General features: G+C 34.8%; 1 protein-coding gene and 1 non-coding gene across 2 annotated transcripts in view; both read left to right on the plus strand.

Moving 5' to 3' along the window:
- The first annotated feature begins 556 nt into the window (after positions 1 to 556).
- LOC131161865 (sugar transport protein 6-like) overlaps positions 557 to 26,557 on the plus strand; it is an 86,608-nt gene continuing 60,607 nt past the window's right edge. Inside the window, exons 1-6 of the mRNA XM_058117857.1 lie at positions 557 to 1,109; positions 2,673 to 2,762; positions 4,488 to 4,537; positions 6,542 to 6,567; positions 8,488 to 8,547; positions 23,297 to 23,344. Of these exons, the coding sequence (XP_057973840.1) occupies positions 1,084 to 1,109; positions 2,673 to 2,762; positions 4,488 to 4,537; positions 6,542 to 6,567; positions 8,488 to 8,547; positions 23,297 to 23,344 (300 nt within the window). The 5' untranslated portion in view covers positions 557 to 1,083. The remainder of the gene's footprint in view (positions 1,110 to 2,672; positions 2,763 to 4,487; positions 4,538 to 6,541; positions 6,568 to 8,487; positions 8,548 to 23,296; positions 23,345 to 26,557) is intronic.
- LOC131163271 (small nucleolar RNA R71) lies at positions 18,183 to 18,289 on the plus strand. Its single transcript, XR_009139042.1, has one exon. It is a non-coding gene; the product is annotated as a small nucleolar RNA R71 (small nucleolar RNA).

Consider the following 26,557-nt stretch of genomic DNA (forward strand, 5'->3'; position numbering starts at 1 on the left):
TAATTTAGAAATAGTTATCTTAAAATTTTAATTTGTTGAAAAAATAATTATTAATAACTACACACAAATTCAATTATGAGGTTTAAATTAATAATTTTAAATATTTAGTGAGATTTTTTATACCAAGTAAAAGTTAATGGACTGAGTCATACATGTATAAAATTAACTGCTGTTTTCTTTTTAATGTTGAATCAAATTTAGCAGAATGAATTTTTTTGTACCCTGTGGACTTGTTCGAATATATATGGATAAAACACTAACTTATTATTTTTGGTTTTACTTATTTTGTGAAAGTTTATAGTCATTTTAATTTTACATTTGAAATTGAGTGAATTTAACAAAAATTACACCAACTTGGGATCACGGTATATATTTAGTAAATTTTGTATTGATAAATAGTAAATAAATTGGTATTTGCCTAGCTAAATATATATATATCATTATTTACCCCATCTTTTTAAAATAAAATGTGACAAAAATTGCACGGAACTTCACCGTCTTCCATTCCCACTCTCTGATCCCTCACCGTCTCCACGCTCAACCAGCTCCTTTTCACCATAACCGCCTGCAAGTACCTGTGAACTCGATCCTATCTGCAACTCCAGCCGATCCATTGCCATAGTCGCATCAGTTTCCAGGGAGAACCATCTCTCTCCATCCTCTTCCTCAACTTCACCAGCCATCTCCTCGGGATTTCACTCTCTCTCTCAGCTCACTCCTCCACGGCCGAACCATTCTTTTCACCCAGCCACCATCAGCACCACACAACCGCCGAACCTTGGCAGCCCTCACCATCTTTTCACTCTTCCATCATCCTCACTCTCATTCTCTCCCTGTTCTCCCCCTCATCCTCTCTCGTTCTCCCATCGCACCACCGCCCCTCGCCATAACAGCAGCCGCCGTCAACCATCCTCATGCTAACCCAGACCACCCTCGCCTCTCCTTCTCTGGTCTCACGCACCGAACCGCCAGCAGCTGCAACATCCCGCGAGCACGACCAGCAGATCCAGCCACCGCCGCAGTCGGCGTCAAATCGCCATCATCCTCACGACAACCACCAGACCACCTCCCTCGCTCACGGCCATGGTCCTCTTGTCCCCCCCCCCGCGGTGAGCTTCCCGGCCATCCACACACACACACAGAGAGTATAACATTACAAAGTTCAAATTATTTTCAAGATTGAAGATGCAACTCAATTATTTTAGGAAGGTTGATGTTCAAGTGTTTTAAAGATTACTTATACCATGACATTCCTTTCATAAAAACATATATTTAAAATTTTCTAGCCAATTATAACTTGAGATTTAGACACTCAAAATGCATAATCCTCAACTATGAAGGTGCACAAGCTGTGCCTTTTGTGCCAATGTGCGAGTCATAGTTTGTAATGTGTTGGTCTTTTAGGATTTGGAATTTAAGACTGAGCCTTAAGGCATATAAGCATGCCTTAAAGAGCAGGAAACACACATAAAAGGCCAGAAAGATAATTTTTTTAAACTCTTATTTGCTAGAAGACTGAAGTATTAATCCTGAAGTTAACTCTTCAATTGAATTTTTAAACTTTTGACTGTATGTAGTTCACCTTCTTTTGCATGGGTGGCACCCCCTGGTACCCTTTAGTACAATTTTACACTTGCTCTCTGTGCGCGTAGGTCTGATTGTCAATTGTATACGTGTACAGGTTTGAATGTTAATGCACATATATTTACAAACCTCTTTCCTCGATACAGGTATTTTGGGTTGAGTTTGACGGTGTTTTGATGCCATATTTTACTTCTCTTTTTCCCGTTCAACTGTACGAGGCATTTTAGACAACTAAGACTTACAAGATTTTCACATCAGAAGGCGACGTTTATACTAATTTGTTTAATGACATAAAAAAGCTAGTCTCCATTCCTCCTTACTTATTGTGCTAACTTGTTCAGCTGGTGAGGGTTTTCAATTATCCGTGTTTGGGAGCACGAACTTAAGCCTTAAGATTTAGAGTTCAACAAATTTCAACATAAATTTGTGTTGTGTTTTGTCCAAATGAATACAATTTCAAACCTGAGCCTCGAAGTCCATGCCCCCCAAACGAATTTGTTAGATGTAAAGTAACAAGCCATATGGTCTCCCACTTGTACAAAAATGATACTTCTTCAAACACATTAATTAATTGGATCTGCAAATGACTTAATTAGTTGAGCATATTCCCTTCTTATGTGAAAGTCCTTAGCCTCTCACTTTTCCACTCCGCAAGGAGGTTTAGTTTAAAAAGGAAGCCACATTTTTTTGGATATTAATATTCCACGAGTTGTAGGCCATCGTGTTCTTGTTCACCAAGTTTCTGCAATAATAAGTAATGCTTTTATTTGCTCAAGTATTTCCATTTTTAAAGATGGAAATGTTAATTTGCCTTGGAATTCTTTTGTTATCCTTTTCCAGAGTTTTTCCCACACGGGTGTCTTTGCTTTTTGCGTTCTGGGTCCTTTTCTGAAGCTTTTTATATTTGTTCATATTCGCGATTTTGCATTTCTTCTTCTTCTTCTTTTGGTTCTATGGTATTTCCTGCGATTGAAAGGTTGGATACATAATTGTTCACTTGTGATCAGCTCTTTCTTCCTCAACCGTCCATCCTTATTCTTCCACTCTCTCTCTCTCTGATCTCTCTGTTCTCTCTCTCTCTCTCTCAGTTGCCATCTCCTGCAGCCATCTTCATCGCCATTACAGAATATGGAGCGCTTCATCCAAAGATCTCGCGCAGTTCATGATCAACGCAGTGGGTAAGTGTTTCTCATAGATCAAAACCAAGCTAACACATTTTTTTTTATTATAATACGGCAATAAGCACCAATAGTTGATCTCCAGAATAGCCTGTGTGGTGCTTTAGTGTTTCACTCCAGGAGGGGTGCTTTAATAGCAGCAACTCCGGCGAAAATACCAATAATAGCGTATTTTAGGAAGCTCCACTACTTGCTTGGTGCGGCGTCCGGAGGAGGAAGAGGAGGTGAAGAAGGTGGAGGAGGATCAGTGACGAGCGACGATGTAGATGCGATTGGTTCCTTGGAGCAGAAGCGCCGTCGAGTGTTCTTCGCGGCGAAGGAGAGGAGACGAGATCGAGCTATGGATGCAGACATGTTTTTTTTTTTTTTTTTTGGATTTTCCTCTCAGTTTTGATTATGTATGGATTCAAGAAGGGTTTTAAAGAGGAGTTTAGTACAGTGGAGGAGAGAGAGAGAGAGCGTCTGCAGAAGGAGGAGAGAAGCATTTGATAATTTTGATGGGCGAGCCCATTAACATAAGGAAAAACAGATCCTCGTCGAAGCCCATGGGCCATTTGCAATCACTCTGGGTCTTCTTTTTTCTAATTTTGCCCAATGAGCTCCTTCAAAGCTTCTGAATTATGCTCTTAGGACATCTGCGCTGCTACTCTTCTTCAATTTATTCTCTCTGAGTTCTCCTTCTTCTATAAATTTTTATTAAGAATTCTAGAAAATCTCCTAATTTCTCTCTTTTTAACCCTATGTGTGCCCAATTTCCCCTTTCCGAGTTCTTCAACCTCTATTTCTCTCTTTGAATTTTTCCAACATTTTCCCCTATTTTCAATTCCCTTCCCCCCTCTCCTCCAAATCTCAATCCCCTTCAAGGCAAGCTGGTCATGGAGACCAGCTCATAGGAAATGGGAGTAGGTGGCTAGCCATCGGAACCAACCACCTTGAAAAATGATTCATGGGAAATAGGAGAAGGCATGCATGCCTTGTTTGCCATGGGAGCAGTCGTGTGAGGCTGCTGGGGTTGGTCTTAATTGCTACCTCCAGTCGAAGTGGGCTGACTTTGAAAAGTAAAGGCCCAAAATTGGCCTTTTAAACAAAAAAAAAAAAAAAAAGCCCAACCGTTCCCAATTAAAAAAAACTAGCCTAAGGTGGGCCCATATTGAGTTTCGAGTACAAATTTGGCGCAAAATGCACCCAATTGGTTTCATCACGTGAACTAACATTGATAATTGTGTGTGTATGAGATGAAGAAAGCCCATGTGAGCTTTATAGTTCCAAATATGAGAATCCTAATGAATCTCTAATTGTCTTTGTCTTAATTGAACATACTATGATGTTATTAATGAATCCTATAATCAATTTAATCTAACATTTTCAAAGGGAATTTGAACAATTTTTAATGTTATGAACAAAATAGAAATAAAAGATAACACAAAAGCTATGTCAACCCTATTTAATTACAGGTGTATTGCGAGGAAATATTATTTCAGATCATCCAAAATAATACCCACTCTAAAAGCAATATTATTTGATTATGTGAATATTTTTGGACTCTAAATTATTCAAAATGAAAATGATTCTTGAGGGTTGCTAAAAGCTAATTGAATTTATTATTTTCAACCTTTTTTTTTGTAGCATAGTGATCATAAAGTTAGAATCTTGCAAGTATTTTTTCTATTTAATAATTATTTTTAATATTTTTATTTTAATAACTTTTTATTTTGCCAAATGCAGGACTCACCGTAGATCCTACAGTCTTCCTGTTACTCGAGATGAACTACGGAGTATGTTCTTAATTCTTTTCATTTTTTTTTTTTCAAAAAAAAAAGTAGGACTCTAATTCTTAAATATGTTTTAGTTACATCCATCATATTAAAACTTATGAAATATGAAATTTTTTGACAAGAAAAATAAATATGGAAGTAATGTTCAATGAATATATAAACTCTTTGATTTAACTTTTTAGTTCAATAGTACTTCCTCGAGGATTTTGTAATTAATTAAAGAAATTATTGAAAATGTATTAATTAAGATGTACTAAACAATTGGTTTGGTGTTATATATATTAAAGTGACCTGCACAGCTAACCTCATGAGTGAATCCAATGTTTTTCAATTTAAGATATGATTGTGCCTTTTACCTTTTGCCATTGCATTTGTACTATTTAACTTTTTACTTTACCACATGTTAATTCAGTCGTGACATGGCTCAAAAAATAAAACATAACACATTATTACCTTAAGCTAGCCATTCCTTTTAAGCACTTAGTTAATCTCATATCTTTTTGGTCTTAAGAACAGTATAAATTATATAATTATCAAATGACTCAATCTATTTTAAGTTATGATTTTTTTTCCTAATAAAACTTATGATTGTTCATATGCATGTTTGCAATTAATTAATCATAAAACTGGTGATTGAAATTCTTGGGATAGGCTTATTCTAAGAATTATATGTGCTTATTGTGAGATACGATATAAGTTTTACCCTTGAAAAATTGGTTCTGGGCTTATTATGGCAATTTTAAGATCAAGTTGTGCTTTAATTTTGCTTGCAAGGATATGCATTTGGCATTTGCTGGATTAAAAATTTAATTGTATTTTATTGGGACTCACTTTTAAGCTTTTTTTGTGTTTTTTTTTTTGGGGGGGGGGGGGGGAGTGAGGGAGGACGGAGTTTTTGTTTTTGGTCTCATATCATTTTAAATTGTGGCTATGTGTAATAAAATCACGAACTTTGTTTTTAATTAATTATCTTGTATTCATTACAGTTTAAAAATTTTTACAACTTCTTATTAAGACATGAATATTTTTTTTTATACTCATTCGGTGGCCTATAGTGCTTCCGCACAACAAGAGGTAACTCGCATCCCTCTCCATATCTATTCCTATCCCTCTCAATGCAAACTTGACATTTCCAACAATGAAGTTAAGTTCAAGCTCTATCCATTGAGGCCTCTCTTTTAAGAATCATTTAATTTGAAGTAACCTACTTGTTATGTAACAAGGCAATATACAAAATATACAAAATACTTAAAAGAATTTTAATTTTGGAGTAGGCATGCATACAACTTTGACAACAAACAAGTTGATGTTGAAAAATTTTAAAGTTAAGATAAATGAAGCCTTACATTACTACCTTAGGCTAATTTAGTGGTGGCATGACCTCAAGAAATGAAGTCTAATATTGATACCTTAAGCTAGTCGTAATCTTAAAGGTAACTTGCATCTTCCTCTCTATATCCCCTTCTAACTTGTCAATATTAACTTAAATCTTCAACAATGAAGTTAAATTTAAGCTCTATCCATTAAGGTGTCTCTCTTAAGGATTATTCAATTTGAAGTATCCTATTTGTGTAATAAGGCAATATACAAAATTCTTAGGAGATTTAGTTTGGTGTAGGCATGCATATAACTTGGACATCTAAAAATTTGACATTGTAAAATTTTATGGCTAAGAGAAAGATTCAATATATCATAACATTGAAGAGCTGCCTTTGGTTTGTAACTATAATATATATTTCTAAAATTCTAATCTTTTAACATGGTTTTATATTTTCCATGGACCAATATATGACTCTATTGATATGCTTTATCACATTTTTTGCATTCCAATAAAGGCGTAAAATGTCAAATGAAGCCTAGTAAAATACTGATTAATTTCATTTATGACTAACAAAGAGGTTTACAAGTTTCTTGTGAAGTTACTGCTGCGGTCTTCACTTAATTGTTGTTGTTATTGCTATTGCTGCTATTGTTAATTTTTAATTACTCACTTCTTAATTACAGGTGTTATAACAACCTATCGGGATGAGGTATCTCTCTCTCTTTCTCTCTCTCTCGCGTAGAAATACACAGAAATATACGAATTCTTAATTACATGTGTTATTTATGCCTTCTTATAAAGTATTTCTTGTTAATTATATTGGCACTATTTTGGATACATACTACTAGTGCCTAAACTTGAAAACACTTATTTCAGACCTTAGTTTTTTGGGCAAAGACAATTATTTATGTTACATGTTGTATTTTTAAAATTTGGTCACACTGCATTAAATAAATAGGGATGATAAATCATTTACTTGCATTGCTAATTTCATTTATAGTTGTCAACTTTTATTAGTAAACTAGTGAAAACACATTAATATCAAAATGCAACTTTTGTGATGATTAAATATTAATGCATACAAATTAAACAAGATTAAATCTTAAAGTGCACAATTTCCTAATGTATTTTTTTAAAATGATTTGAATAAAAAATAAGGTTAACAAAAACTATCCTTTATATACGTTTATATACCATATGATAATTTAAAAAATAAGGTTAACAAAAACTATCCTTTATATACGTTTATATACCATATGATAATTTTTTAGCAAAAAAAAAAAAAAAAAAGAATTAAAAAAGACAATAATCAAACAAGTTAATTAAAATTAATTTCTATATTGTATTATAATTTCTTTTATTTGTATACACTCCTCATACCCATAATTTAGAGTCGGGTTGGGGGGGGGGGGGGGGTTAACTATCTTATCTTAATATCTTTAGATTTTTATGATTTTTTTGGCGATATTGCACAACTTCTATTAATGTTTTCATATTTTTCACAATTTTAAACCTTTATATACCATAGGATATTCCATGAAACAAAAGTAGTGAATTAAAAGTTTAATAATTAAATAGGTTAATTATAATTACTTTCTATGCACTACTATGATATCTTCTAATATGCATTTACTTGCGTTGTTCTTCAAACTATGAATGCTCTCTTAATTATCACTGCTTGTTATGATTATGTTGGTTTACTTATTTTGTTCAAAATGGTTGGATTACATATTGACATTGTTCCACCACGCTTTCTCCATGCTTTGGATGAGGGAGCAATTATCCTGTTTTACTTCATTTTCATTTTCTTTACGATTTTAGTAATGTGTTGAAAAATTTGTGTAGGTGAGATAGAGAGAAAGACATAGAAGGAGAAAACATTTAAACTGGGATTATAAATTAGGAGAATTTTCTTATTTTCAACCATTATAGTGATAGTCTAATGTCTTGTAGCTTTAAATTTAATTTTTTTAATTATATTTACTAAAAAAAAATTTCAAATAGCTCTTTGAAAAAAATAAATTAGAATATTGTATTTAGATCATGCAAGACTTAAATACCAAAATCAGCTAAAGCGGAGAAAAATTGAACAGTTGCATCGTATTAAGCAGTGCAAGAACTTATTAGTAGCAACTTTTGTTGACATGTTTGTTGTATTTTCCTTTATTTTTAAGTCTCTATTATTAGCTTTCATTTGATACAGAAATTATTAAAAAACCCAAGTAATCTTGTACCGGAGGGCTACTATTGCAAATTAAATCTTAAGATATATAATAATGTTTAGTGGAGAATAAAAAAATTCTTATATATGTATATATGAATTAAAAATAAATTTAATGGAAAATCATGTTTGAATTTTTAAAAAATAAAAATAGAAAAAAAAATCGCCAAAAAATTAATTTACTAGTTTAACCATGAATATACAATTGGATATTTTAATTTGAGTACAAAAAAGGAATAAAAAAATATAATAATTAAACACCATAACTACAATTAATTTCTATTCATAGAATGTATTTACTTTGTATTCACTTGCAAATTTTTTTTTTTTTCCAAACTATGACTCCTTATCATTATTTGATAAAATTATGTTATTTTACTTATTTTTTGTACAACTATTGGATCATAGATTGAATATGGACCTGAGCTTGGACTCGACTCTCCCTCGACACATTCTCCAAATATTGAGGTGATTCTCTTATTCTCCGTTCCTCTTTCAACACTTTGTTGCACAAAATTCTACTAATGTGTCGAAGAATTTGCATGAGAAATAAGGACATACCACAAAGAAAAAATAATATGAACATATATCTTAAGAAATTTTTAGCGGTTTCAATTGTGTGGTGGTCGTCCAATATCTTAGTATATATAATTAGTATGTTAGTTGTAAGAAAATTTAGAGCAATTATTTGATAAAAAAAATTAGAATATTAAATTGGGATAATTAATTCCAATATGTCTTATTTAGATTTTGAATTGCATTAAGGAAATGATCTGTATTAAATTTTTTTAGCCTTACGAATGATTTTTACAATCCTGGTGACACAACTCTCTCAAGAGTCAAGGTTTTAACCTCTGATTTGGTGTATCAATTCGAAGGCTGAAAATTATTTTCTAGATTAAAATATTTCTTTTCCTTTAAAATTAAGAAAAAAACTATTTCTAAAAGAAGATAAATTTGAACAAAATGGAACAAAATTATGTTTAGGTTGACAATGTTTGAGCCTTATGGAAAAAAACTCTATTTGGTTGAAAAAATGAAATAAATTAGAAGTGTGTTGTGCGAGTACATATCATATATGTAAACCTTATTATTTTGCAAGTTACCCAGAACGCCCTTTTGAGAGAGCTAGCCAGCTAGCCAGCTAGGCAGTGGCGCACATGTAGTCACGTGAGAGAGAGAGAGAGTAAAAGAGAAAAGACGGGTAACCTTCACGACGTAAAGAGAAATAAAAGGGTAACTTTTTAAAACAAAAATTTTTTGACGGGACTTGGAAAAGAAGAGGGGTTAGGGTAGATGCTTGGGCAGTGTCAGAGACCATACGAAGGGGAGGGTTCGCAAGGTGGCGTCGTCGAGCAAGGATGGCCGTGACTGGAGGTGGCGGTGCAATGGCGGCGGCGGCTAGGTCCTCATGGCCGTGCGTGAGAGTGAAGAATGGAGAGTGAGGGATGGGAAATAGAGTGACGAGACAGTGAGAAAGGAAGAGAGCGTGTGAGAGAGAAAGAAATGAAGAACGAGGGGCGGCTGCAGACTGGAGAATAATTAATGCATGGTAGCTTATTGATTTTTTTTTTTTATCATGAACCAAGTAAGAGGGTGCAGTTAGGGGTGAGCAAGGTTTGGTTAAATTCGGTTAATTAACCAAATTAACCGAAAATTTCGGTTAAAGAATCATATTAACCGAACCGACCGAACCGTTTGGTCTCACCGAACCGAACCCGACTGAATTTATTTTCGGGTAATTTGGTTAACCGATTTTAACCGTGAAACGAGGAATGGAAGGGGGAAAGGTGTATTGGACTGGTGTATGTGTATGTGTATCTGTCTGAAACAAGGAAAGGTGGGGGAAGGTTGAAGCTTTGAAGTCCCGAGTCACCGAGTGTAGATCCATCGCCATGCCCACGCGAGGGAAGAGCCGATCGAAGAGGGATTCGGGATCGGGACGGGCACGAACTGGGAAGACTGGAAGAGGGGCTCAGGCGAAGCCAGGAAGAGGCGATTCGCGAAGAGGGAGAACCGGAGAACTAAGAAGTGGAGATTGATGTGGAGGAAAGGTGGTTGGTTAGGGTGACGATTGGGCTCGGGTGAGCTTGATGCCAGTGAGGAGGAGCCACCGAGTCGGGGTGGTTCTCAGTGAACTGCTCTGTGCGCGAGACTGTGAGAGAATAAAAATGAGAATGAGAGGGAGCTTGTGTGCTGGTAACGATGGCCAGCGACGACGATGGCAATGGTCGCTGGCGATAACGTCGCGTGAAGATGGTGGTGCGAATTGTGGTGGATTGAGCTTGGGCGAGCGAGAGAGAGGCGGCCTTCTGACTTCTGAGTTTCTGAGAGCACTTCGAGTGAGACGGAGAGTGAGAGCCGAGAGGGAATGGAAATATAGAAGGTAACATGAATTTTTCTAATTTAAATTTAAAATTTAATTAATTTTTAATTCAGTTAATCGGTTAACCGAACTAATGTTTTCTATTCACTGAACTGAAACCCGATTCCTCGAAATATTGGAATTTATAACCGAACCGACCGAACTAGTTTTTTTAACCGAATCGAACCAACCAATTTCGATCGATTAATTCGATTTTTCCCGAATTATGCTCACCCCTATGTGCAGTTGCTTGTGCCCCATTTGAGTGATTGCATTGGCAGTAATGTCCAAGGCAAAGCCAGCTTTAATTGCGTCCCATCACTACTAGTGTTGCGCCCAGCTGCAACTCAAAATATTGGTTTTACATATATAGTTTCTGCACAACTGGGTGGGTGAAATACTGACGACATTGCCACCTGCCAACACAAATGAATGGAGAGCAAAGTATATATATATATATATAAAGGCTTCTGTATATGGGTGGCAAAACGGGTTATTTGTGGGGTGATCTTATCCAAATCCGTCTAACCTGTTTAATAAATGAATCGGGTCCATTTGACTTGTTTATAAATAGGTCAGTTTGTATTAAATTCAAACCTAATATAAATGGACGAATCATGAGTCACCCATCGGATTTCGATCCATTTTGCCACCCCTAATCATTCTTTTGTCATTACATATAGGGGTGGCAAGATGGGTTAGCGGGTCAAGTTCTGACGGATTGTAAATGGGTATGGGCTAAATGGGTTTAAGTTTGAATTAACTAGTTTACTAATGAATGACTAACATAAATTCAAACACACTTGTTTAATAAATGGGTACTCCATAAGAATTTGTTAAAAAATATAATTTATTTACTTTTTTAATTTTTTAAAAATATTTGTATAAGGTAACATTTTTTTTTAAAAAAAAACACTTTTTATTTTATTTATTAATATCTTAACAAAAAAACATAAAATATAAAAAATAGTACATCTCTTTAATTAATATTTGTAATGTAATATATATATATATATATATATATATATATATATATATATATATATACCAAATTAAATGGGTCATTCGGTGGATATCCAACTCAAATTTGCCTAACCTATTTATTAAACGGGTCATCTTCTACTAAACCCGAACCTAGTATATCTGATTATTTGACTGCATCTTACGTCTTTTATAAATTCCTTTAGTGTATTTTAAAATTGTTGTGAGTTGGAACTTCGAAGCATCACTTAAATACATAATAACCTAAGTTTAAAAGATAAATTTTAGAATAAAATTATAAACTTCAAAGTACCCATCTAATAATAATTATTTGAAAAAAAAGAAAAACACATTAGTTGATTATTGTGTAAAAAAATATCAAATACAAATACTTTTATTAGCATATCACAATTTGGATATTAAAGTAAACATTGATGGGTGGAGGGGACACTCAGTCACTGGTTGTGACTGAAACTCAGTGAATCAATTGCACAATAAACACTATCAATTTATTTCAAACTGAATTATAGAGAAGAATTAAAATCACTCTCGCTCACTGGTTATTCACCTTCTCTACACCATATTATACATTATACACACACACATCTATTTATAGTAGAAGAAGTGAAGATTAAAATAAAAAATTGTGGGCTGGTTGGTAAGGTTGGTAGCCAAATCTTGCCCAATTTTAAAAGAGGTGGGCTGCCAATTGATGAAGCAGCTGCCGTCAAATTTTGCTGCCACTGTCCCACTGTTCAAGTTTAATCTTCAACAGACATATTAATATTTTCATTAAAAGAAGTCATATATTAAGAATTTCAAGAAAAAAAAAATGAAAAAATGTGTATGTACGTACTAAATTTTAATATATAGTGTTGTATGAATTATTGAGGTTATTTAATTGAAGAAAATAGTTTTAATTTCTTTTTTAAAAAAAGCTAAATTTTTAAATTTTACAGCATTTGTATGGCATAAATGTACAATAATAGCAATTTTGTCACGATTTGTTTGGGGGAATAGTTCACTTTTTATTTCTAATTTTTCAAATAATTATGAAAATGATACCTTGTTTCAAAATTGTTATAGAAAAACTGGATAACATATTTTTATTATTTTTTTCGTTTCTAACTTCTTACTCTGTGTATTAGACTAAGGAACTTGAATCGGGACTTTAATTTATGTGTATTAGTTTTTACAGTTCTAACTTCCTACTTGTGTTTTAGAGTAAGGAATTGGAATCTTGAAATTTAATTTATGTGTATTATGTATTGAATATCATCTAAATGAACATAAATTCGTACCCTAGCCTCAAAATTCATGACAAAAAAATAATGATTTGGATAATTTTTGAAGTTGTCTTGTTTTATAATTATTTTGAAATCTAGGAATAAAAAAAAGAAAAAATGTCTTGTACAAGTAAACAAACTCTTTATTTTCTATTTTCAGCGCTGTAATATTGAAAAAAATAAATTAAATTTTTTATTGGATTATTCATGTCATATCATATCATATTATATATTTCTTATAATAAAATATGACTACGAAATGGAAGCACCCAAGGACATAAATTTGCTTTGTATCACATCATTCCATCTTATTTCGCCATTTAGACTTCATTAGCTAGTCCGAATAGAGTGCAGTACTACTCATGTGTGTTGATGATGTTAAACAATAATACTAAAAAATATTAATGTCAAACTGTGATGGGTCAAACACTTCACATCCAATAAAGAGACATGCGATAAAAATAAGTTGAAATTTTTACTAGATTATTCATGTCATATCATATCATATTATATATTTCTCACACCAAAATGTGACTATGAGCAAAATGCAAGTACCCAAGCTTTGTATTTTCGCTTTGTATCTCATCATCCTATCTTCTTTCACTCTTGAGGCTATATTAACTAGCCCAAGTAGAGTGCGTTACTATTCATGTATGTTGATGAAGTTAAATAATAACCAGCTATGGGCACGCACTATGTGCGTGCTCCATTGTTCTCTATTTTTTTTTAAAAAAAAAATTTGAAGTCTTTAAAAAATAACAAAGAATTAAATAGTGTAAAAGGACATTTTGGAAACTGTATGAAGAGGTTAAAGGGAGAGGAAAACTATTTTCCAATTTTTTAGGAATAGTTAAATGCAAATTGCAATGTATTCTTTTACATTTATATCCTTCAGTGTTCATTTTTTAGCAAATAAAAAAAATATTTGGCATGATGTTTATTTTGGGTTTTAGAAAGACAACACTAGATGGGTGAATCGCCTTTATAGTAGTATAGATACTAAAAATATTCATGCCAAACTGTCATATGCCAAACACCTCTCATCTTGTAAAGGGATATGCAACACTAGTTATGCACACTAATTGAACTAGTCAGCCTAAAGAATAATGCACTTTCACCACATGAACAAATTCACAACCATCAAATACAAATGAAGTGCAAGCAATAAGAAAGAGTCACATGGTAAATTGCAAAGCAAATAAAATTCATTTTTCACACCTTCATACGAAACATGTGTTTAATGATGTGTTTAATGTGGGAGGAAAATAAACTAAACACGATTACGATAGATGGTGAGCTTTATAATGTTTAATGAACATTTATCCTCCCTCAAACAACTTTCTACACTATTCTATCTCTAGCATTAGGAAATATCAAAATGACCAAGGAGTCATACTCTCATTTTTTACTAAGTCATTATCCTACTAAAAGAATAGAACTTACTTTACTATTTACTTGATGATTACTCATCCCATGCTCGCCAAACAAGATAGTCATAGGAAAGTATAAACCCTGAACAAGCTTGGCTTATGACATTCTCACTTATGTGATCGACGTCCTTGTAGACTTTGACACTAAGCACTCTTCAACTTTTCCCATGAATTAGTCGATGTCTTCCGATGATATCCAATATATTTCTTCATCTCCAAGACCCCTCAACTTCATGAAGACTTATTTCTCTTCTCCCTTGATGTTGTGAATTCTTTGTTAGTAAGAATATCTTTAATTTTTCAATAGTTGTGTTCCAATGTCTTTAGTGGTGCTCTAGTTGAATCATAGACTTGATTCAGTTGAAATGAAACCAAGATGCACCTTTATCCAATATGGAGGATCGGATCAACCTTTTGAGAGGCCTTCAGACCTTTGCCAAAATGGGGTTTGTCCTTTATAACTGAAGTAGCCTCCCACATGATCAACCCAATTCACGCAACTCCGAAGTAAGTCATTCATGCAAATCTCATCATTATATAGCCATTAAGAACAGTAAACTCACGTAAAATTAACTAGCGAGCACAATTCAGAGTTAATGTAGCCATATAAATTCAAGTATAAATAGGTGAAATCTTGAAGCATGTGTAATGTGTGTGACTCGTTACATCCAGGATTTCCGTGGACACTTAAAGAACTGTCGCTTTGACTCGGCCTAACTGGTATACTCTCAAAAACACTCAAAAAGGATGGGTTCACTCATTGTATGTGAGGAGGAGTATCATGATCAAACATCCCACATACTGCAAGGAACAAACGCTAAATGTATGGAGTGGACTAGTCTGAAAAGGATCAAGCCTATTTAGGAGGTGTCAGGTCCTTCACCCTAGCATCTTCTCACCTACTCGCCATGTCCAACCGAGACCACCCTAGATCAACTTATTCACAAACTAGGCGTGAATACATCTGAGGCATTAGGCGGGTGAAGAGTCTTCCAAAGTGGATAACATGCGTCTTGTCCTTGGCTTTTGTTGTAGTTGTGTGGAGCAGGTATTAATCTTTCACCTCTTGTAGGGTATTTCTATTTCTCTTTCTTTCTTCTGCTCATTTTTCAATTTCTTTCTTTTCATGGTCAATTAGGACAATCATAACACTTCTTTTATTGTTTTCATACCACCCATGTGCATTAAGCTTGAACAAGAGTCCATGAAATAAGTCTATTTCTAGGGGTGGTTCGGCCTTCACATCTTGAGTAGGCTACAAGACCTAAGTTTTTATCTCCCCACTAGATGTCACCTCTAGGCTAGCAATTCAAAAACCAAGACTAGTGTACAAAGAGTATCCAGAAAAAAAATAGGGAAAGTTGAGTTTCATGAACTCTGAGTTGACGTCAAAACTCAAAAGAGCGATAAATGGCTCAACAGTATCTCACAAGGTGTCAAAGTCTCCACGGGCGCTCTCTCAGTGTTTACAAGGAACCCTAAGTGTTACAAGTCACGTGAACGTGTATTTTTCTTTTTTTTTTAGCCTCAAGAGATACCATGTAGATACAAGAGTTTATATAGCCAGATTAACACAATTGCACTACCAATCAACTTTCAATGTGTTATGATTCCTAGTTTAGCCATATAAATAAAAACTACACATAAATGACCCAATGTGTACTTCTAGGTTATATGCAAGTATATGAAGGGCATAAGTAGTGTCACGCATGGCCTAATCATCCATATTCACACATTTTTTTTTCAATTTTATTCAAAAATGAGAAAGATTGAAGAAAAGAAAGAAACTTCCCTGACTTATTGGTGAATCCATCGAGGAGTTTAATTTTCAGCTCTGTACTCATGCCAAATAAACCTGCATCGAAAATCTAAATTATTCAAAAGTGCATAGATAAATAAATAAATGATAAAGATAAAGGAAATAAACAAAAGAAAAACTCTTTGGGTTGCCTCCCATAAGCGCTTGTTTTAACGTCTCCAGCCAGACGTTTCAATCTTCATCAACCAGGATCACCAAAAGGAATAAATGCACGGTTCCTCTCCATTTGTTCACCATAATAGTGCTTCAATCTCTGACCATTAACTCTTAATATATTCCCTGGGAAGAGTTTTAATCGTGAGTTGAAGAGTAGAACCTGTTGTCTTGGAGCAAACTCACACCTAAGAATCTGTTTTTCATTCCACTTCTTCGTCTGCTCTTTGTAGATTTGTGCATTTTCATACGCATCACCCGAGAATGCATAGCGAAGATGCTCAAGGAATTCTTTCAAATCTAGAGATATAGGTTGTTGCATCTTTCCTTTAGAGATTACAGAGTCCGTCCTTGCTACCATAGGTTCTAGCCTCCCCACACGCTGCTGTGTTGTAATCTGCTGCAAGGATCGTTCTAGGTGATCAACTTGTACATCTTTTTGAAAGACTTTTTCTACACCTTGCTGAATGACATCTACCCAAAAGCAAGTGCTTGGATCTTCTAGGAATCTCATGTCTTGGTAGATGTTGAACATAACCTCTTCCTTATCCACTCTCAATGTTAACTCACCCTTTTGAACATCAATTAAAGCCCTTCCAGTGGCCAAGAATGGTCGGCCAAGAATTAACGGGACTTCTTGGTCTTCCTCCATATCTAACACCACAAAATCAGCAGGAAAAATAAATTTATCCACTTTTACCAATACATCTTCTATAATTCCACGTGGATACTTGATGGATCGGTCTGCTAGTTGCAACGAAATGGTTGTTTGTTTCATCTCTCCAAGTCCTAATTTCCTGCAAATAGAAAGTGGCATAAGATTAATACTAGCACCAAGATCACATAAAACTTTATCAAAAAATAAATTTCCAATAGTGCAAGGCAAAGTAAAGCTCCCTGGATCTTTTAATTTTTGAGGCAATTTCTTTTGAAGAATAGCACTACACTCCTCGGTAAGCTTCACTGTTTCGAACTCCTCCAACCTTCTTTTCTTTGAAATGATGTCCTTCAGGAATTTGACATAGTTTGGCATTTGTTCCAAGGCATCTGTAAGAGGAATATTTATGTGAATTTTCTTAAAAATATCCAAAAACTTAGAAAATTGCTTATCTAGTTTTTGTTTTTGAAAACGTTGAGGATAAGGAAGTGGAGTAGAGAGAATAGGAGGATTGTCAGGAAATGAAATTGATGGAAGCATGTCCGTCTCTCTTGGTGTATCATCCACAATCTCCTCTTCTTCCCCTTTATTCTTGCTTCGGCCATTCTTTTTAGGTGTAGGTGTGGACATGGTTTCCTTTGCTGGTGATTTATCAATTTCTCTTCCACTCCTAAGTGTGATGACATTGCATTGTTCCTTAGGATTCACTTCTGTGTTGCTAGGAAAAGTTCCTCTCTGTTGGGTATTTATAGTCGTGGCCAGTTGCCCAATTTGTATTTCAAGGTTCTTCATAGTGGCTCCCATATTGTTGCAATGAGTCTCAATGTTGTCTAGCCGTGCATCTGTCTTTTTAAACCTTGCTTTTGTCTCCTCAACAAAAGATATCATGGCATCCTCAAGTGACATCTTCTTCTCACCTTGATGACTTTCAAACCCTGCAGGAGGTTGCAGCACATTCCTTGTATTTCCATAAGACAAATTATCATGATTTCGAAGCCCTAAATGGTAATATTGTGGCAAAGGATCACCACGATAATTGTAGTTCCGATTATTGATGTATTGAACCTGCTCTTGACTCGCTCCAATACTCGAATCTGTCCTACTTGTAGCTGCCACATATTCTGCACCTTGTGGTATCCTTTGGGTTGTCAAAGATGAAATCTGATGAGACAAAGAAGCAACTTGAGCTGAAAGTGCAGCAAACGGCTCCAATTCATGAATTCTAGCAACTTTCTTAGCCATAGTTCTTTCAGTTGGCCATTGATAGTTATTTGAGGCCATTTCTTCCAAAAGAGCACTAGCACCCTCAGGTGTCTTTGACATCAAAGTTCCCCCAGATGCAGCATCAACTAAAGTTCGCGTTTGCCCATTTAATCCATTATAAAACATTTGAATTTGCAACCAATCTGGCAATCCATGTTGTGGGCAGCGTCGAATCAAATCTTTATACCTTTCCCATGCTTCATAAAGTGATTCAAAATCATGCTGCTTGAATTGACCAATCTCACTCCTGAGTTGAGCTGTTTTTACAGGTGGAAAGAATTTAGCTAGAAATTTTTCTGCCATGTCCTACCAACTAGTAATACTCCCAGGTTGTAGCGACTGTAGCCAACCTCTTACTTTGTCCCTCAAAGAGAAAGGGAATAATCTCAGTTTAATGGTGTCTTCAGTAACACCATTGATCTTCACAGTATCACAAATCTCCAAAAACATCGCCAGATGGATATTGGGATCATCAAGTGGCGATCCACTGAATTTGGCCTGCTGCACCATGTTGATTAATGCGGGTTTGAGCTCAAAATTGTTGGCATTAATGGGCTGGCGTCTGATACCCGAATAATTGTCATTCACAACTGGTCGCACATAATCCTTCAAGGCGCGGGGCTGCGCATTATCTTGTCCATTCTCCATGGCTAATACCCTCTTTTTCCTTAGTGCTCTAAGCGTTCTTTCAATCTCTGGATCAAAAGGAATAATGGCACGTATTCTAGCACTGCGCATCCAACATAAAAAAAAAAACACACCAGAAATACAAAAAAAAAAAAAATAATAAAATAAAATAAAATAAAGAAAATAAATAAATAAAAATATAAAAATAAAATTCTAAATTAAAACCAAGATTACTTTGTATCGATATTGGCAAAAATAAGAAAAACTCAATCCCCGGCAATGGCGCCAAAAACTTGATCGGTGCAAACTGCAAGTGCATAGTATCGTAGTTTTATAATATAATGATGTGTAGAGTATCGTCCTCAGGGATTGATGTCTTAATTTTACCAAGTACCGAAATTTTACTAACCTTGATTTTATTTAGAAAAATTAACAATTTTAGACTGCAAAATTTAAACAAAGCTACTTTAAATAAACTATTCAGGAGAATTTAAAACTGGATACCGCGTGTCAAATTGATGATGGTGAAAACTTCTAGGAAACCGATTTCACCTAGTTTCTCACTATGCTTTACTCATTTAGCTAATTTAACTTCGTTTTCTCTGTTTGTTAGCAAATCGCCAATTTTTTCAAAAGCCTCTTTCGATAGTCAATCAGAACCTATTCTTGTTTATTATTTAAGATAAGAGTATGCAAATTAATAACGCAAGAACGCAGTAAGACCCTCGATTTTTTATGCTACGTAGGTTCATACAAGTCTTTCGATCTCTATATTTACCTACGCTGAATTATCCAAGATCTATCCTATAATCCCCCCTTTCGGTAGCAAATCACAAGACTAAAATCATTTAATTAATGGCCAGTTAATTAAAAGCATTAGGCACAGAATAACTCAAACAAACATTAATTAGCATCAAAGAGCAAGCATAGTTCGAAACTGGCTACATCGTTTTCCTAGAATTCAAAAAATTTAGTTCATTCCGAAAATAAAATCCAACATAACAGATTTCACCATATTTTCTTCAATCTGGAGCGTACGGGAAAGATCAACACTCGCCGCACCGCCGTCGCGCGTCACGAACACCGCCGTTGTTCGCCGCCTTCCGATTCTGAAAAGATAGTATTTTTGCGCGCTTCCAACTCTCCTTTGCTGGCTGTGTGTGTATCTCCGCAGCACCACCAAAAGAAAACCACCAGAAAGCTCCCCAAAAAATAATTTTTCCAAGAAACCCTTTGTGGTTTGGCCTCCCTTATGTTTCTCCCCAAGAAAATCCTTTTTTTTCTTTCCTATGGTGCGGCCTCTCTTATGTCTTTCACCAAGAAAAATCTTTTCTTCTCTTTTCTATGGTTCGGCCTCTCCCTTCTTTCCAGCCCTACTGCATGCTGCTCTCCCATGCTGCTCTCCCCAAATCTCTTCTTGCACACAAGGAAACCTCCTTTGACTTTTCCAATTCCTTTCCTTTTTGTCCTTTCTTTCTTTGTTTTTCTTTCCTTTCTTTTTTTCTTTCCATTCTTTTGTCTTTCCTTTGTATGTACCCAGCTTACACTGCCCTTATGAGATGACTCGGCTGCATGGCTGGGTCACATCTCATTTTTTGATTTTTTGATTTTCTTTTTTTTTTCAAAGGTACATGAACTGACCTCCTCTTTCAAGCTCACTTTCGACCCTCTTACAGCTAGTAACTCTCAAAACTTAAAACACAAAAGATGCAGAGCACTTTTTTAGCTTTTCCCAGAATTTTGAATCATCTCGATCGGAGCTTGTATGAGAAAGTTACGCCAAGATTACGAAGAATTGTCAAAAAAATCTATAAAACGGCATATGCTAAATTCACGTCTGATTTCGGCCTTGATGCTGCCAGTATTTTGCAAAACACAAAACACAAAAATTGTAGATTGTTTTCTTATCTTTCTACGGCATCTTGAATCATCTGAATCAAAGGTTGGATGAGAGAGTTACGCACAGATTGCAAAGTACTGTCGGTTTTTTTTAGCTTCCAACAGTTGCTCTGCAATAAAAAACACCAAAATTTCATACATTACTCAATAAAACCCAAATTTTATAAATAGAATACAATGTTAGAATATTGAGAGTAATTAGGCATTTAAATACAAAATATTATTTGCAATGCATGAATTAAAGCACCTAATTACGCAATTTAAGCGCGTAATCAATAACTGAAGTAGCCTCCCACATGATCAATCTTGTAATGATGATATATTTTAAATAAAGCTTAACAAGCACCAAGCTAGTCATCCATGTTGAATTGAAATGATCTTCTCCCTTGATCTTCCCAAATGTTTATCCTATTAGAGGTTTTTTTTTTTTGAGAAAAATCTTAGGTGATCTATGGACGTTGTCCTTATTATTTGGTGAAGATATATGTTCTTAGAATTTTTCCTCTATATAGGCTATCACTATTTGAAGTAATTGCAGTTGTTGGTGTTTTGTAAGCTCAAAAGGACTCTTGTTGGTTGTCCAGCTCTTTTAGGCATTGAAGCCTAATTAAGCTGCGTCAAGTAGTTGGACCCAATTGTTTTAGTTTCCAGTGACAAAATGGAACAAGTACCCCTTTAGTATCCTATTAAATCTCTTTATTTGTCCATTTGTCTAAGGGTGGTTACTGGAAGAAATTTCAAGCTATTAACCAAGGATTTTGAACAGTTTCGTCAGTTTCTTGTGAATCTTGCGTCATGGTCATTGACGATATCTTGGGGGACGTCCCAATACTTAACAATATGCTTATAAAACAAATGTTCTATCTCCTCTTCCAAATAGTACTTCGATGCCGATATGGAAGTACCATACCTTGAAACCCTATCTATAACCATAAGTATAAGTCATGTGTCCCCAACTTTTGGCAAATTGGTGATGAAGTCAAGTGAGACATTCTCCCATGATCTCATTAATACTTGAAAGTAAATTTGCAAATGAGTTGAGCCGAGCACTAGGGAGCTTAAGCTTGGCTTTTTCATTTATAAGTGAGTTCGAGGACTTGAGTTTAAAATTTTCTTTTTCAGCCCCGCTCATTTAGCACATATGTAAATCAAGCTCGGCTCAAGCTTCACTCGATTAAAGCTCATTTCACGTATAAACGAGCCAAGCTTGAGCTCAAACTTGGTTCGATTGAAACTTGTTTCAAACTATTAAATGAACCAAGCAACTAAATGATTAAATTAATTGATAAATAATATATATAATTTGAGAAAAATATATTTTAAAGTAAAAATAAAATAAAATCATGTATTTAATGTGATCGATATTGAGTTTGTTCATGAGCCTAACATTAAGCTAATTCACAAGCTCAATATTGAGTTAGTTTATGAGCTACTACACAAACTGATAAACAAGCTGGATCGCGATTGTTAAACGAGTTGGCTGGCGAGCTATTAAATAAACCAACTCGCGAGCTTAACAAGAAAAGTATGAACCAACTCGAGCTTGGCTCGTTTAACTTAATAAATGAGTTTGAGTAAGATATTATAGAGTGGAGCATTGAGCGACTAACAAGCAGCTCGGCTCATTTGTAGCCCTACGGATCCAACAACCTTACAATCTTCTTCCACTGAACCTTGTCTTGTTAGTAGGAAAGACAAGTTTGGTTATACTTAATCACCTCATCACAGAAGTGTGGCTACTAATACATTCACTTCGAAAATGCAAAAGTCTGGATTCATCGTGGGTGGCTTGCCTGCATGGTGATATGACACTCTCTCAATAGTATTTTCCTCAGTTCATTAGCTCAAGGCATATAGTGATGTTTAACCATGCTTCAGTAGCAACCTATTGTTTATTTAGGGTTGCTTTACTATGCACTCATCTAGTATGTTCTATAATGACTAATGAACACTCCCTCTCGTAAAGAGCTTTTTATGTTATTCTAACTCTATCACTAAGAAAATCAAGTTGATCAATGAGTCATAATCCTATTTTGTCTAAGATATGATTGTACTCAAGGACACGACCATTTACATGATGGTTATCCATCTAATGTGTACAAGAAAGCAATCACAGGTAAGCATAACACCTTGAATGAGCTTAACTCATGACATAAAGACGTATTATTATTTGAAGATGAAGTTAAATAATAATACTGAAAAACATGATGTCAAAGACACATATTATAGTTCAAATTATATTAATTATGAAAATATTAAGGGGTTTATTGGGATAACATATTTATTTATTTATTTTATTTGTTATGATTTAGAGGAAAGATATAGGTGACAATAGCATGTTTTTCTGCATTGTCATTTTTTAGTTTCTATTATTAGTTTCCATTTCTTATGGGAAATTTTGAAATCAAGGTAATTTAACATCAAAATGTTAACATTACATATTAATTTAGTGTATACAATTCTTTAGCAGAGATTTAAAATTGTTTTCATGTGAATATGAATTTTAAATAAAATCTACAAAAAATATCTATGGCTTTTTCAAATCTAAGAAAATTAAAAATTTCCAAAAAAAGAATAAAAATAAAATAACTAAAAAATAATTATAATCATTTTCTTCTTATTGAGTTTTAATTTGTATTGATTTGCATTTAATATTAAATGATCAATGCTTTCCTTATCAATATTTTATAAAACAATATTTTTTTACTTATTTGTTATGTAATGGTGTGATTGTAGATTGTGGTTGTAGAGGACTCTTCGCAGCCCCATGCATTACACGAGGAGGTAAATCTCATATTGTCTCTCTATTAATGCCAAAAGTAGTGAATTAAAATTTTGATAATTAAATGGATAATTATAATTACTTTCTATATACTACAATAGTATCCTCTAACTTGTATTTACTTGCATTGTGTTTCAAACTATGACTGCTCTTTTAATTATCATTGCTTGTTATGATTATGTTAGTTATACTTATTTCATACACAAAAGTTGGATGACTGGTTCACATTGTACCAACACACTCTCCTCAAGCTCGTGCTTTGGATGAGGGAGTAATTATCCTATTTTAATTCATTTCCATTTTCTTAATAATTTTAGTAATGTGCAAAAGAATTTGCATAAGAGAGATATAGTGAAACACATAAAAGGAGAGAACAATTAAAATGGGATTATATATTAGAAGGATTTTCCTATTATCAACCATTATGGTGATAGTCTAATGTTTTGTAGATTTTAATTTATTTATTTTAATCATATAAATGAAATTTTCAAATAACTCTTTGAAAAAATAAATTAGAATATTGTATTTAGATAATTCCGAATTGCATTAAGCAAAGTTGATTTTTTCAATCATACACAAGATATCTGCTATATTGTTAACAAAATACATTCATCGTTCAACTATAAATACGTGCGCACATTCACGCATATACATACATAGATAATTGTGAGGCCTACACCACATATTACATTGCACACACACATCTATTGGTTAGTGAGATTTTGGTGAGGTCGCTGCCAACTCCAACCCAAATTCAACAGAGGCGGGCTGCTAGCCATCTCCAATCAAGTTTAATTTTCAATAACCCCCCTTAAACTTGACTCTCTTGGTTTTGTCGTTCCGAACATTGTCTTCAGTTTTGCAAAAATATCTTGCTTGAGTGGTTTCGTGAAAATGTCAGCAATCTGATCATATGTTCTGCAAGATATCAACTCCACTCCTTTCTTCTTTACATGCTCCTTGATAAAATGATACCGAGTATCAATATATTTGCTTCTTTCATGGTAAACTCGATTTTTCGTAAGTGCAATCACTGATTGGTTGTCGATGTAGACTTATGTAGGGTTATCTTGAAGAAATCCCAAATACTTCAGTACATTCCTAATCCATATACCATGACAAACGGTTGAGCTGGCAGCAACATACTCAACTTCACATGCTGACAACGTTACGATGGGTTGCTTCTTTAATGGCCATGTAAACACTGTATCTCCCACGAAGAATGTGAATCCAGTTGTAATTTTTCTTTCATTCAAATGGGATTGGTTAGGAGTCTCCATGTACCTACTAACAAGTCCAACTCCATAGAGTATGTTTGGTCTAGTGCATGTTAAATACCTCAAGCTTCCAACTAGACTCTTGAAATATATGGGGTCAACATCTCCTTGTTCATTCTTTCTCGACTCCAATCTCGTTTCAACTGGAGTTTTCAAAGGATTGCATTTGTTCATTCCAAATTTCTTCAGTATTTCTTGTGCACGGTGGCTCTGAGAGATGAAGACTCCCTTCTCGTTTTGCATGACTTCTATGCCAAGAAAATGAGTCATCTGGCTAATATGATAGTTTCAAGCTTGGCAACTGGGGCAAAGATTTCTCCATAATCAATCTCTTCTTTCTGCTTGTAGCCCTTGGCGACAAGTTTTGCTTTGTATCTCTAAACTTCTCCTTGAGCGTTCTTCTTGGTCTTGTAAACCCATTTCACACCAATAGTTTTGTAGCCCTTCGGGAGATTTGTTAACTCCCAAGTCTTGTTCTTCTTGATGGATTGAATCTCCTCATCCATCACTTTTCTCTATTTGTCTTCTTCGTTAGCCTTCTCAAAGTTAACCAGATCGCTGATCAACAATAGACAATATAGTGTAATATTCCCTTCTATTGGTTCTTTAGTTTCATACAGTTAAGCTAGATTACAACCTCCTCTAGGCCTCATGTCTGAGATTTCATGCTCAGTTGGTGATGAAGATTCATTCCTCTATGGTGAACTGTGTGGAGGTGTCTGCAGCTTGGGAACTTGTGACTCGATAGCCACTTTTCTTGTTTGTGTGGGTTTTTCTCCTTCAAGCGTCAATTCCGCATCTTTGGAAGATTCAGCCTGGTCCCACTTTCAGGACTCATTTTCTTCAAAAATGAAATCATTGTTGTGAATAACTTTCATGTTGATGGGATTGTATTGTCGATATCCCATGGTGCTGTCGCCGTATCTAATTAGGATACACTTCTCTCCTTTATCTTCCAACTTTGTCCTTGTTGCCTCTGGGATCTTGGCATAAGCTATGGAGCCAAACACTCTAAGATGACTTACACTGTGCTTGTGAACACTTCAAGCTTCATGTGGTGTTTTTGTATCAAGACTCTTCCTAGGAAACTTGTTAAGCATATAAAGTGCACATGACACTGTTTCTGTCCAAAAACTCTTGGGCATATTCTTATCCTTTAACATCCTCCTGGCCATGTTGAGGATCGTGCGGTTCTTCCTCTCAGCTATATCGTTTAACTGGGAGTGTAGGTGTGAACTATTTTTGAATCCCTTGTTGCCTAAGGACTTCCAGGAAAGTTTCGTCCTTGTACTCTCCTCCTTGGTTTGATCGGAGTGACTTGATATGATAGCCACTCAGTTTCTCAACAATAGCTTTGAACTCTTTGAACTTGTCGAACACCTTTGAATTCCTTTTCAAGAAGTAGACCCAAGTATTCCTACTATAATCGTTAATGAAGGTGAGGAAGTATTGATTTTGTCCTTTTGAAAACGGCCTTAATGCACCACACACGTTTGTTTGCACTAGTTGGAGTAGCATGGTAGATCTTCAGTCGGCTTGCTTTCCAAAGCTATTTCTTTGTTGCTTGCTCAGAACACAACTTTCACGTATCATATTTGGGTGGTGGATGTTGGGTAAACCTTTCACCATCTTTTTGCTTCCTAACTGTTTCAAACTTTCAAAGTTCAGATGTCCGAACCTTAGATGCCATAGCCAGTCTTTGTCTTTGATGATAGCGCTCAAACACCTTGGCGTATTATATTGAATGGCGAGTAGAAACATTCAATTTTTTTCCATTTATACTCGAGTAACGAGCTTACCTCGAGCGTCTATTATCACTATCTGCTTATCTTTAAGGCTAATTCAGTAGTCTTTCTCCACAAGTTCTCCGAGACTCAAGATGTTAGCCTTCATGTCTGGCATATAATAGACGTTGGAGATAAAAGCATGTTCTCCATC

Source organism: Malania oleifera, chromosome 8 (assembly GCF_029873635.1).
Source record: "Malania oleifera isolate guangnan ecotype guangnan chromosome 8, ASM2987363v1, whole genome shotgun sequence".
NCBI classification, from domain to species: Eukaryota; Viridiplantae; Streptophyta; class Magnoliopsida; order Santalales; family Ximeniaceae; genus Malania; species Malania oleifera.